At 33.4% G+C, this 13,913-nt stretch overlaps 1 protein-coding gene across 1 annotated transcript; it reads left to right on the forward strand.

The window, feature by feature from the left end:
* Positions 1-205: 205 nt before the first annotated feature.
* slc35g2a (solute carrier family 35 member G2a) lies at positions 206-6,049 on the forward strand. Its single transcript, XM_073849228.1, has 2 exons — positions 206-448; positions 2,501-6,049. Exon 2 carries the CDS (start codon positions 2,530-2,532, stop codon positions 3,775-3,777), a length of 1,248 nt encoding a protein of 415 aa, XP_073705329.1. The 5' UTR covers positions 206-448; positions 2,501-2,529; the 3' UTR covers positions 3,778-6,049.
* Positions 6,050-13,913: the final 7,864 nt, after the last annotated feature.

The following is a 13,913-nucleotide window of genomic DNA, read 5'->3' on the forward strand; positions in this document are numbered from 1 at the left end:
CACCTTGCTCTGAAATTACAGACTGTACTTTAATCTCTACTTATTCATTTCTGTTGATTTATAAATTAAATTCATGGCATAATGAAGAGTGATAGAGTGATTCAAATGTTGTTAGGTGAAGTTGTACTGCGTCAATGACACGCTCCTCCTGAATGATGACGCACGCTCAGAGCAAATGTTCCTCATCATAGTCCATGCATGCAGCTCTCACAATCCAGAAACAACCTCCCTTCAGCATCCTGAGAGAAAAGCCACTGTGAGACCTACTGCGAGCCGACTGGAGGCAAAGGCGCCCTGCTATTATTCATTTAGACAAATCTATACGCGTTTCCATACGGAAAGAAAGGCATGGGAGGACTAAACACATTCCCTCAAAAACAGCAATGATCGCTGGATTTAATAGATCAATTCGCGGATCTTCAGCGGCGAGAAGCATTTGAGAGGACAGGTGAGATTTCATCGTTTTTCTCAGGCGTTGCGCAGGTGGTTTCTAAATCGAGATATCCGACTTACCTTCTAATAAATGGCCATATTGTTTCATATTATACGATATATTAGCTATTGAAGCTAAATGATCATGTATGTTAGGCATGAATTACAGGAGGGGCGTGAGTACATTCCGTGCTGTAGTACTAGACACAGCGTGCCTTCTGCTTCATTCATAAAATCAGCATCAGGAGTGAAATCGGTTCCTCTCTGCCAAATGTCACTCAGCAACGACAGCTTCATCCTGCTTTTTGCGTCATGTGGCATCGTTAAAGCAGGCGTCATTATTGACCGTGTTCTCAAAATAGCTGGTAGGGGACAGCGGGGCTAGTTGTCACACTATTTACTCTCAGTAGGTTTATTTTTGAGAGTCAGTTCTTGTAGATAGATAATTAATTGGCAAAAAAAAGGCTTATTGATTACGAGAAAGCAAATGCAAAAAACAAAAACAAAACAAGTTATGAAACAGCAAAAAGGTAACATAAAACAACCATTGTTTTGACCAAAGGATACTGTTGTTAAATTGTGTAAATTTAAAGCACAAGTAACAACTTGAACCAGACTGCAGCCTGGCATTAATAAAAAAAATAGCCTTGTCCTTGTACACTAAAAAATATCATAACTAAATATAGTTACCATGGAAAACCACTTAGAGAAAAACAAATTTGTGGACTTTTGAATCAGAACTTACTGACTTACCAGTTTATGCATGTACATTTTGTTGAGAAAACATTAAAATTTTGAAATATTTTTACTATTTAACATAAATGTTTTCTGTTTGAATATTAAAATGCAATTTATTCCTGTGATTTCAACGCTGAATTTTAGCATCATTACTCCACATGATCCTTTACAAATCATTCTAATATGCCGATTTGTTTATAAAAAACATTTATTGTTATTATTAATTATTATTATCTTTATTATGTTGAAAACAGCTGAGTAGATTTTTTCAGGTTTCTTTGATGAATAGAAAGTTCATAAGAACAGCATTTATAGAAATAATTTTTAACATTATAAATGTTTTATCATCGTTTTTAATCAATTTAAAGCATCCTTGGTAAATAAAAGTATTAATTTTTATGTCTTTTCCAAAAAAAAAAAAAAAATATATATATATATGTATATATATATATATATATATATATATATATATATATATATATATATATATACACACACACACACTGACTTTAAGCTTATAAATGGTATAGTGTGTAATGTTATAAAAGTGTTTTTTTTTTTTTTTTTTTTTTTCAAATAAATGCTGATCTTTGGATCTTCTTATTCATCAAATAATCCTGAAAAAAAATTACTCAATATTGCTAATAATAATAATGTTTCTTGAACAGTAAATCAGCATATTAGAATGATTTCTGAAGGATAATGTGACACTGAAGACAGGAGTAATGATGCTGAAAATTTAGATTTAATCACAGGAATAAATTACATTTTAAAAACATACTCAAATAGTAAGAAGTTATTCTGAATAGTAAAATTATTTAACAATATTACTCAAATAAATGCAGGCTTGGTGAGCAGAAGAGACTTTAAAAAAGAGAAAAAAAAACATTAAAAATGTTACTGTTCAATAACTTCTGACTAGTAGTGTATATTGAGATAAACACCACCATTCAAGATAATTTCAGGGACAGTAATACTTTTATATAGCAAAAATAATCATGATCTTTGGCATCACAGGAACACATTACATTTTAAAATTTAGAAATTGTTACAGACATTTATTTTGATTATTACAGTTCTAACCTTCATGTAAAATTAAAATGCGTATAATATGAACTAATCTCAGTTTTGCAAAGAAAGAGTTAACCTTAGGTTTTATGCTGTGGTAAAGTCAGTGAGTAATGCTCATCGATCCAGATTTAAAAATACTTTCAGAACACCAGGACGCTTATATGTCATAGCTTTGCTTGAGAAGTCTCTGTGAAATTTCTGTCAGTTTAATTAAAAACATTGCCTGAGATATTGAGCTGTGCTTTTTTTTAACATTCAGGAGAACTCACCGGCTAGTATTATAAGAAAATGGATGATTCACCATCAAAGCATCTTCTTGGCTCCAAGAAGAGAGTCAAAATCCACCCGAACACAGTGACGGTCAAATACGCCACTCACTTTCCCCAGCCTGGAGATGAGGGCTATGATGACGCTCCATCTTTTGAAGACTTCGGCTCGTTTGTCGAAGAGACCTCAGACAGGAAAAACCTCACTGAAAGCAAGTCAGGCAGGACTTTTTTCAGTGCCCTTGACAGTCGGTCCAAACCGGCTGGGGACCAAATAGAGAAAGGGGTCGGAGGTCAGCTGCAGAGCTTCGGGGAGGCCTCCGTGTTCGCCTCACGCATGACATGGGCTGCTCTGTTCGGGGCGGCTCTGGCCCACGGCTGCGTAGCTCTAATCACACGCCTGGCTGCCGACCGTTCTAGGGTGCCGTCGTTGGAGCTTCTGTTTATTCGCTCTGTCATGCAGGTGTTGTCCATTGCAGTGGTGTTTTATTACCAGGAGCCTCCCTTTGGCCCTCAAGGGTACAGACTGCGTCTTTTCTTCTATGGTGTATGCAATGTCATCTCTATCACATGTGCGTATACATCCTTTGCTATCGTCCCACCCAGCAACGGTACCATCATGTGGAGAGCCACCACGACAGTCTTTAGTGCCATACTGGCATTTTTACTTATCGATGAGCGGCTGGGAATGACAGACGTGGTGACAGTTGTCAGTAGTGTCTTCGGCCTCTGCTTGGTCATGATTCCCAACATTGTAGGCGAGCACCGATCTCTTAGTTTCTGGAAGGAGGCCTTCGGATACACCATGACGGTGATGGCAGGTTTAATGGCGGCCCTGTCCATGATTATATACCGTGCTATCAAAGAGAGGGTGAGCATGTGGACTGCGCTTTTCACCTTCGGCTGGACTGGAACGTTGTGGGGAGTGTCCACAATGTTCATCCTGCAGGAGCCCATCATTCCTCTGGATGGAGAGACGTGGGGGTATCTAATCGGCATCTGCGTCTGCTCCACTGTGGCGTTCCTTGGTGTCTATTACGCTCTCAACAAGTTCCATCCCGCATTGGTCAGCACCGTTCAGCATATGGAGATTGTTGTGGCTATGCTTCTGCAGCTGATTGTGCTCCACATGGTTCCCTCGGTGTATGACATCATCGGGGGTCTCATCATCATCATCAGTGTCGTGGTGCTGACGGCCGTAAAGCTTTACTGGGTGGGCAAGAGCAAAAGACAGGAGTATGAAGAGATCCTTGACTCGCCGATAAAGTGATTGAAGTTATTGTTTTATACATATTTTGGTTGAATTTGATTTTTCAGGCCTTGAATTAATGGTACCTACACTCTTAAAAACAAAGGATCATTATTGGGATCTACGGTTCCATGAAAAACCTTTAAAGTCTGTGTACAAGCAATTCAGAGAAATGTTTCTAAAACATAAACGGTAGAAATGTATTGCTGAAAACATCTGACAAAGACTGTGAACTGTGTAGTACTGAATTGTGGAGTTAGACAGTTAAACAGTTGTTCAGTAATTTACCATATTATGTTTTTTAACATTTATGACTGTTATAATGCCAGCTGTGGTCCGATCTTCCTAAAACTTTGCATGCTTGTTTAGAATCACCTGTCGCATGTGCTCACCAGGTTTCGTGAAGTTTTGAGTTTTCTTTTAGGCTTTATAGGATTTTGGGTAAATTTGGAGAGGCCCCTTTTCTAAACGACCCCGTTATAGCTTCCCAAAGGGTAAATTTAACCATTTTTTGATGATTATTGACCTACAGAGTCCAGAGAATTGTACCGCAGTGTTTTTTCCCCAGATTAAGCGAAAAACCTAGGAGTAGTTCGCAAAAGTAGCTTTTTTTACATCTTCTCAATCATTTACCAAACGATTTGATTGACAGCAGTGGTTCTAGATGCAGAGTTGTCTAGAACGAGGAGTTCTATCATATGATACATATATTGCGTGTATGTGCGAAAAATCGCACAATGTACAATAGTTTACACCAAGTGCGTTATCGCCCCACCTAGTGGCAGATTTCTTTAAAATGTCTCACAGACGTCTGTGGCCATCAAATTTTATTCTGATCACCCTCTGTTAACCTTGTCTAATGGGTGCTCAAAATTCGACCAATGGCGGCCATATTTTTTGAGATACGCAAATGTTTTTATACCACACTAGTGGCACTTTGGACCAAGACCGTGCACAATGATTTTCATGTTGATAGGTTGCGTAGGCATTGCCATTTTATGTATTTTTCACTCTTACAGCACCACCAAGTGGCCAAGCTCCACGATGTTTGTCCTGTGAGCACAGATTGAGCTCTTACATAAGTGTTACGAGTTTGGCTAAAATATCTCCTTCCCTTTTAGGAGTTATTGGCATTTTACTAAAAGTGGCCCCGTCCCTTTCAAAAGTTTTGGCGTCTCTTTGCAAATGTGAGTCAAAACTTTTTTTTTTTTTTTTGATAATTATTGATATTCACTCTCCAGAGAATATTTCTGCACCGGTTTGGTTCCGATTCTGCGAAAAACCTAGAACTAGTTCACAAAAGTAATCCAAAATATCAGAAAATTTCACCAGGCTCACAAATTCCGGCGTTTGATCGCTTTCATACTTTTGAATGCTGTAGCGCCGCTGTCAGGCCTATTGGGCCGAGCCTTGGTGACATTGTTGGCAGTGTAAGTACTACCATTCCTCCAAGTTTCAAGTCTCTATGACTTACGATTTGGTCTGCATGATCAGTTTTACGTGGAGTTGGTATGTGCTTGAACCCCTAATAATGAAGTTTAGTAAATGTTAAAACTGGAAGCCAGACACAGTAAATGTCCCACTCTTTCGGGAAAAATAAGGTGGATAATAACTAGAGTGTATAAGCAATGGTTTGCCCATTCAAGCGTAAGTTAAAGTCATTACCTTGCATTCGTCACGTAAATGTATATTACCTGTTGGCTGTGTAAATCCATTTAAGCTGCTAGAGGGAGAATCCATTCAGGTTGTAGCGGTATTTGAATGGTGAGAGAGGCGGCAACTTTTCCACAAGTGGGCGTGGTTTCAGCAACATCGAACACGCCCCAGAGAACAGAGAATACTGCTTTGTTTTAAGATTTTGATAGCTTGTTTATTTTACTTGACGTTTTTTATCATTCAGATTTGGCTGGATAGGTTATAACACATTTTTCTATTGTGTGACAAACTCAGAACACATATTTATTGTTGCTTTACACAGACTTTAACATCTATGGATCTTTCCATTGCACAAAAGGTTCTTTAGATTTTTCAAATGCTCTTTACACTAAGAATAAATGGTTCTTTTAAAACCAAAAATGGTTCTTCTATGGCTTCATTGCAAAAATCTCATTTGGAACCTTTATTTTTAAGAGTGCACCTGTGACCGAGGTTATTGTGAATGTTTGAGAAAAAGATCTATGTAGAGTTTATGTAAAGTTTATTCACTGATGAAGTGCCATTGTGAAATTGTCTTTGACTGTTGTATTATGTGAAGCTCAAAGAGGTTATGAAGCGCATTATGAAGTAATTATCCATGTTTCATTAGGAAATACATCCAAATAAATGTCTGTGCAGAGGAGCTGCAATGACAAGATGAGATATTTTCATAAATATGCACTATTTTCCACATTTTCACGGTCAAGAGTGCCCTCTATTGGAATTTAGTGATCATTTTTTTGACACAGCTTGATTAGCCTGATTAGAGTGAATCAAATCAAATCAGTTTTGGCAACAGTGATTCATGCTATTCTGCAGGAGTTTTTCTGTTGGCATATGATGTCATGATTTCCAGTTTATTGATGAATACTGATGATGACTGTTGGAGTCATGTATTTATTCACTCCAGAGTTTTACTCAGAAACAAAAACTTTTTAACAATTTTACTGTTATAACATGTTTTGGCAAGGCATTATTTGAGGCCCTATTTGACGTTAAAGTCAAAAGGTTGCATAGTCTGTGCAGCAGATCCAAATTCTTAAAAAAGGTATGTAACATTGCAAAGGTATTGTGGAAACATTCATTTTGTGGGAATAAAAAAGCCAATGCATGATTCATGCAAACATAGGATTGTTCATTTAATAATAATGTTAATTTTATTTCAGTAACTTCACTCAAATCTGAGAATGTCCCTGTTGTGTCTTAAAAAATAACAGCTAATAGTGTACTGTTTCAAACTGAAATATTTTCAAAGATTTGTTTTCTCTTTAATAAAAGCATGTATGAATTTCACTGTGTATTTTTATGAGAATCTAACACTTTTTGTTAAGATATTCAAGCACAATAGTTTGTCCTTGTTTTATACATTATTTTTGCTGTAAGAATGGGCGTGGCCACTTGAACATTTTATGGGTGTGGCTTCCAGTCTCATCTGTGTCCAGCTATTTTTAGCTGTACAAAACAGCTTGTTTTGTGGCTTGATATTGCAAATTGGCTTGTCTTACCATATTATTTTAATCTAATATCTTAATTATGATCACACTGGACTGATTTGGATGCGCAGCCATATTGAAGATACTCGGATGTAAACAACAGCATGGATTGAATGGTAAATGTACTACTGAATACGTTGTTCTGCTAATTAATGCTGTCTAAACCACGGGAAAAATGTGTGGAAGCTGCTAATTCATATAGAGAAGGACTTAGTAAGCAGGAAAGGGTGCCATATTTTGACAAACTAAAGTTAATAGGTGGTAAAAATACATACAAGCAGTATTAATTAAGACATTAGCCTAATATTTCACCTACCTGACTGGAAATGATAAGAACAAACACAAATGCTGTTAAGATTCTTGCCCTGGAAATCCTGGTTCAGTTTGGCCAACCACAAACGCATTTTGTTCCTCAGACAGTTTTTTACACTCTTCTACTTGATTTGTTATAACTTTTGGCAGTCTATAGTACTCCAAAAGTTTTTCCCGATTAGTACAGCCCAACACATGAAAATAATCAACAAAATTCGCGTGTTCAGTGGCATTGTTTACGTTCAGCGCCAAAATGGCCGCTTGATGATTAATGTACCGAAACACATTCGACCATAAGCGTTGAAGAACACGGTGGATAGGAATTCTCCAGTGTCCACAAGGGGGCGAGACTAAACCAAATAATTACATTAAAACGAATTAAGCAGGTGAATTTATATATAATAAATATAACAATAAATATATTTATCAATATTCACATATTCCCAACTTTTTTGAGTTTAAATTTACCAATAAGCCAATACACAAGTGGCAGTACAAAGTATAGGCCTATATATTTCAGAGTGAAAGCATGTCGTCATAACAAACACTTAAACACATTTATGTCAGCATATAGAAATTTATTGGCTTACATTTGTGGGTTTTCTGATATCATCAGCACAGGCCTGAAGTTCATCTTATAAAATCATGTGCAAGCATTTATTGCCTCCCTTGAGAAATAAACAAGTCTGGATCAAGGACCAATGACAATCAGTGTTGTTACCGCTGTTTCAAAGAAGGGCAGTCTGCTGGCTCGCTGAAATCTGAGTGTGTGCTGGAGAGAAGTGATTGCTCAGAGGCCTCATAAGTTGCAGATGTGGTCTCTAGCTCAGTGGACTTCTCACAATATTACTCACAGATGGACTTTTAATTCTGAAGAGTTTGTTCACTGAGTTGCCTGATTCAAAAAATGCAGCAAATATGTTCATCAGACAAACAGCTACATCTTTAAAGGATCCTCTGATGTGTTTGAACTTGGCAGAAGAATATTCATTAGCACACAACAAAAATAATACAAAATAAAAAAGTCAATAAAAAAGCTTTCTGAATACCTTATTTTATGTATCAGGGTCTTTCCAGGCATGCCAGATTTGCGGCTCTCCTGAAAAGAATTAGATTATGCAACTTTATGATTCAGACAACTGAAGAGAGAAGTGAAACAGGATGTGTAAGCCTGAAGTGCGTGGGTTTTGCTGTGAAGTGTCACGTGTCATATATCTCATGCAGGAAGCTTTGTCTTTATAGCTTTGGATATTCCCAAGTTCTCACGTTCCTGAGCTCATTTCGGTCTGTTTTGTCCCATAAAGCCATGTTTCTATGGATGTCAGCCACTCTCTCCCCATCCCATCTGCATGAGACGTGTCTAACGCTGCTTCTCAAAGCAGAAGTTCAATGTCGTGAGGAAGGAGGCCTTAGTGTTTGAGTCAGCGCACGCATGGTTTGGTTTATACTTGGCCTACCACATCGATTGGATGTTCCTGTTTTTTCTAATAGTTTTTAATTTAGAAACTTTGCACTCTTAAGATTACTCGTCTCATCAGTGTCAGACGTTGGAATGATGCAATAGTCCAGCAGTTTAACTGAGAACATTTGTTTATATTGAGCCTGAGGAGATATAAATCAGACTGGAACAGACCTGACTTCATGTGCATAATTCATAAATTATAGTCATTTATCATTTGTATACAAATTCCTCATTTCATCAATGCTTTCTGTATGGCTGATCATGCAAAGTGTTTTTTTTTACACTAGTCTATTATTTATTGCTCTATCAGCATTATCATATTGGTCTGGCAGATCAGTTCTTGGCTAGGAAAAGTCTAGTTATGTGAGACTGGTTTGCAGTTAGGGTTAGATTTATGGCTATGGTTATTTATTTATAGGACCAGGATCATGGAAAGATAGCTTTAAAAATTTTAATTTATTTTTTCACTTATCCTGTGTTTTTGGAAATGCGAATGGTAATGCAAATGTCTCTATAAATATAACGATTTCAAAGTAATGGCTGTATATTATAACAAATATCTTAGAATGCTTGGCTGTTTGTTTTTTTATTGCATTATTTATTTGCATGAAATCCTCACAAGCATGTTGGCCCCTCATTTCTATCGCAGGGCAGCTGCAGGCGTTTCCTGTAGTAAACAGCTGCCATGCATTTGTAGGTTTTGGATAGGTCACAGGCGCTGAAGTGTTTGGGCTTTTATGTGGGCTCTGTTACCCTTCCTTTCAAGCTGCTACAGGAAAATAAAGTGAAAGTGACGTTCATTTTCAGGTGCTGTGATTGTTCAAGATATTTCGTTGTCTAATCAGACGTCGCAGATGAAGTGGATGCTGTCAAAATGGAGAGATACTAAACATAATTATCAGATAAATGTCAAAATGACAACATACTAACACAATTATCAGGTAAAGTTATAATTCTGAGAAAAAATTCTAAATTATGAGATACTAAATCATGATGTAATAAAAAGTCAAAATGATTACATACTAAGACAGTTATGAGAAATCAGTCATAATAATTCACAGTCACACTGAGATAAAATCATAATCATCAGAGAAATTCTAAATTATAAAACACAAAATAATAATTATATGACAAAAAGTCAAAATTATGACAAATTATAGTGAAATATGTCACAATTATGACCTAACAATTACGAGATAAAAAATACTAAATAATACTTATGTAATAGAAAGTCAAAATTATGACAGTCATAATAATGATAAAGTTAAAATTATGAGATACTAAAACAATTATGAGATAAAAAGTAAATATGATTACATAATCATAATACTGAGATAAGTCAAAATTATTTGATACTAAATAATGAATATGTAAAGAAAAGTAAAAAAATGATGACAACTATAATTCTGAGATAAAAGTCATAATTATGACATAAAATTTCAAAATGATGAGATACTAAATATGTAATAAAAAGTCACAATTATGACATACTAAGAACATTATGATAAAAAGTCATTATAATGATAAAATCTAAATTATGGAAAAACAATGAGATAAAAAGTAAAAAAATATGACATAATTTTATGAAAATGTTGATAAATTATTGAAAAATTATAATTCTGAGATAATTATGACACATAAATTCTAAATTATGAGATACTAAATAATAATTATATGACAAGAAGTCAAAAGTATAACCTACTAACCATTATGAGATCAAAATTCTAATTATTAAGATATTAAATAATACTTATGTAATTGAAAGTCAAAATTATGACATACTAAGACAGTTATGAGAGGAAAAGTCATAATAATAATAAAGTCAAAATTATGAGATATTAAAACAATGAGATAAAATGTAAAAAATGATGACAATTATAATTCTGAGATAAAAAAAAATCTAAATTATGAATAAAATACTAAGACAGTTATGAGAGGGAAAAAGATCATAATTATGATAAAAAGTCTAAATTATAAGATACGTCATTATAGTGTAATAAATCACAATTATAACCTACTAACCATTATGAGATTAAAAATTCTAATTATTAAGATACTAAATAATACTTATGTAATAGAAAGTCAAAATTATGACATATAAGACAGTTATGAGACAAAAAGTCATAATAATAATAAAGTCAAAATTATGAGATACTAAAACAATAAGATAAAAAGTGAAAAATTATGACAATTATAATTCTGAGATATAAAAAAATCTAAATTATGAATAAAATACTAAAACAGTTATGAGAGGGAAAAAAGTCTAAATTATAAGACACTTAATTATAGTGAAATAAATCAATATTATAACCTACTAACAATTATGAGATAAAAATTCTAATTAATGAGATACTTATTTAATAGTCACTAAATTATGACATACTAAGTCAGTTATGATAATCATAATTATGAAAAAAGTCTAAATTATGAAATATTGAATTATAGTGAAATAAATCAAAATTATAACCTACTAACCATTATGAGATAAAAATTCAAATTAATGAGATACTAAATAATACTTATTTGATAGAAAGTCAAAATTATGACATACTAAGACAATTATGAGAGAAAAAGTCATAATAATGATAAAAAGTAAAAAAATGATTACAGAATCATAATTCTGAGATAAAAGTCATAATTATGACATACATTTTCAAAATTATGAGATACTAAATAATAATTATGTAATAAAATGTCAAAATTATGACATACTAAGACAATAATTAGAAAAAGTCATAATAATGACACTTAAATCTACTAATTATGACATACTAAAAATTCTGAGATAGTGATAATTATGACATAAACATTAATAAAAAATAAATTATGAGATACTAAGTGATAATTATAAGACAAAAAGTCAAAATTATGACATACTAAGACAACTATGAGAGAAAAAAGTTATAATTATGATATAAAGTCTAAATTATGAGATACTGAGATTAAGACATACTATTATGAGGAAAAAGTCATAATAATGTTAAAGTTAAAATTATGACATACTAAAAATTCTAAGAGGACAAAAGTTATAATTGTGATAAAAAGTCTAAATTATGTGATACTAACTAATAATTATGAAATAAGTCAAGATTATGACATACTAACACAATTATGAGATAAAAATGAGATGAAGTCATAATTTTGAAAAAAAAATTCTTAATTATGAGATAATAATAATCATTTTGAAATAAAAAGTCAAAATTACGACATACTAAGACAACTATGAGGGCAAAAAGTCATAATTGTAATAAAAAGTCAGAATTATGAGATACTAAATCATAATTATGTAATTAAAGTTTTTTATTAATTATTAAATAACTCAAAATTATGAGATACTAAAAACAATTATAAGATCAAAAATAAAAAATTATGGGGCACTAAATCATAATTATGTAATAAAAGTTTTTTTATTAATTATTAAATAACTCAAAATTATGAGATACTAAAACAATTATGAGATGAAAAATAAAAAAGTATGAGGCACTAAATCATAATTATGTAATAAAAAGTCTAAATTATGAAATACTAATACTTATTAACTCAAAATTATGACATACTAAAACAATTATGAGACAATCATAATTATGAGATAAAAGGCATAAATATGACAAAAATACTAAATAATGAGATACTAACTAATAATTTTGTAATAAATCAAAATTATGACATACTAAGACAATTATAAGGGGGGAATACCATAATTATGATAAAAAGTCACAATATCAAAAAAAGTTATGAAATAACTTATAATTATGAGATACTAAAACAATAATTATGCAATAAAAAGTAAAATTTCTGGCATAGTAAGACATGAGATAGTTAATGTATTAGAAAATTAAAATCATTAAGAGAAAATAAAGTGCAAGCGAATTATGAGATAAAAAGTTAATTAAAAACTTAATTTTAAATGATGTCATAATTATTACATTTTAGTTCATAATATTAACTTTTTATGTAATATTTTTGACTTTTTATATCATAATTATGACTTGGCTTTCCATATGTTTTACTTTTTATGTCATTATTACCACTTATTTACAAAAGTGTGGACTTTTTACTTTTGTGGTATAAATTGGCTTCTATAGGAAAGTTATCTTATTTAATCTGTATTATTGTCTCTGCCTCTGTAGCTTATCCTCTTTCTCTCTTACTTCATATTCATTACTTTATATACTACTTTCATATACAGCAGTGGTTTTCGATTTTCAATTTTACATTTTGTATGTATCCCTTATCTGACACACTCCATTAAGTACATGGATCTCTCTCCTAACAAGCTGATGATCTGAATCAGGTGTGTTAAATAAGGGAGACACACAAAATGTGCAGAGCTGTGGGGTCCCTAGGACCAGGATTGAAAAGCACTGATATACAGTATAGCATGGATGCTGTGCCTGTCTCTTTTCTCAGTCATTGAATCTTCTCACACCTCTCAGGAAGCAATTCAGCTCCCTTTAACAGTGACCTCATTCTCTTAAATTATAGCTTTGTCCACTGGACCAGGTGCTCCAGAGGTGCATTTGACAGCCTCTCTTTCACAATAGCTCTGCAGGTTTGTAAACAGATGACAGCTGAGGGAGCTGTGAGAACTTGCTCGTGTTCAGTGTAGTTTACTCACATTACATACAATATTGATCCATTGGGGAACCAACTATTAAATGACCCATGAAGACCCACATTTGGTCAATAAAACTGCTACAGCCTATAGATTCACTCTGTAATCTATAGATCAGTGGTACTCATCTGGTTTTGCTTCATGACCCAGACACAACATCAGAACCATTATGATTACCATGAACTACATATGTTCATTATGCCAACTTTTTAACATGACATAAGTTGCATAGGAAAATGTCAAACTTTGTAAACAGGGAGCTGAAAATTGTTCAAATTCCTCTCAAGACTTCTTCCTAATCTGTTCAATTTGGTCATTTCACTGTGAGGTTGTATGGTGCAATTTTTATTTTCCTTTTACTCTATTAAAAATAAAGGTACTTTAAAAGGTTCTTCACAGTGGTGCCATAGAAGAACCATTCAGTCAGGGGTTCTTTAAAGAACATCTCTTTCGTGTCATAATCTGTAGAATCTTCTTTCGCCCCATTTAAACAAAAAAAAGTTTCTTCTATGGCATCGTGAAGCACCTTTATTTTTAAGAGTGTACTATTGTCTGTAAGGCTGTTTTGGAAAAATATGTA

Source organism: Garra rufa, chromosome 10 (genome assembly GCF_049309525.1).
Source record: "Garra rufa chromosome 10, GarRuf1.0, whole genome shotgun sequence".
Classification (NCBI taxonomy): Eukaryota; Metazoa; Chordata; class Actinopteri; order Cypriniformes; family Cyprinidae; genus Garra; species Garra rufa.

Bases quoted from the DNA above. Each gene is read 5' to 3' on its own strand.
- slc35g2a (XM_073849228.1), top strand. From the start codon at position 2,530: ATGGATGATTCACCATCAAAGCATCTTCTTGGCTCCAAGAAGAGAGTC.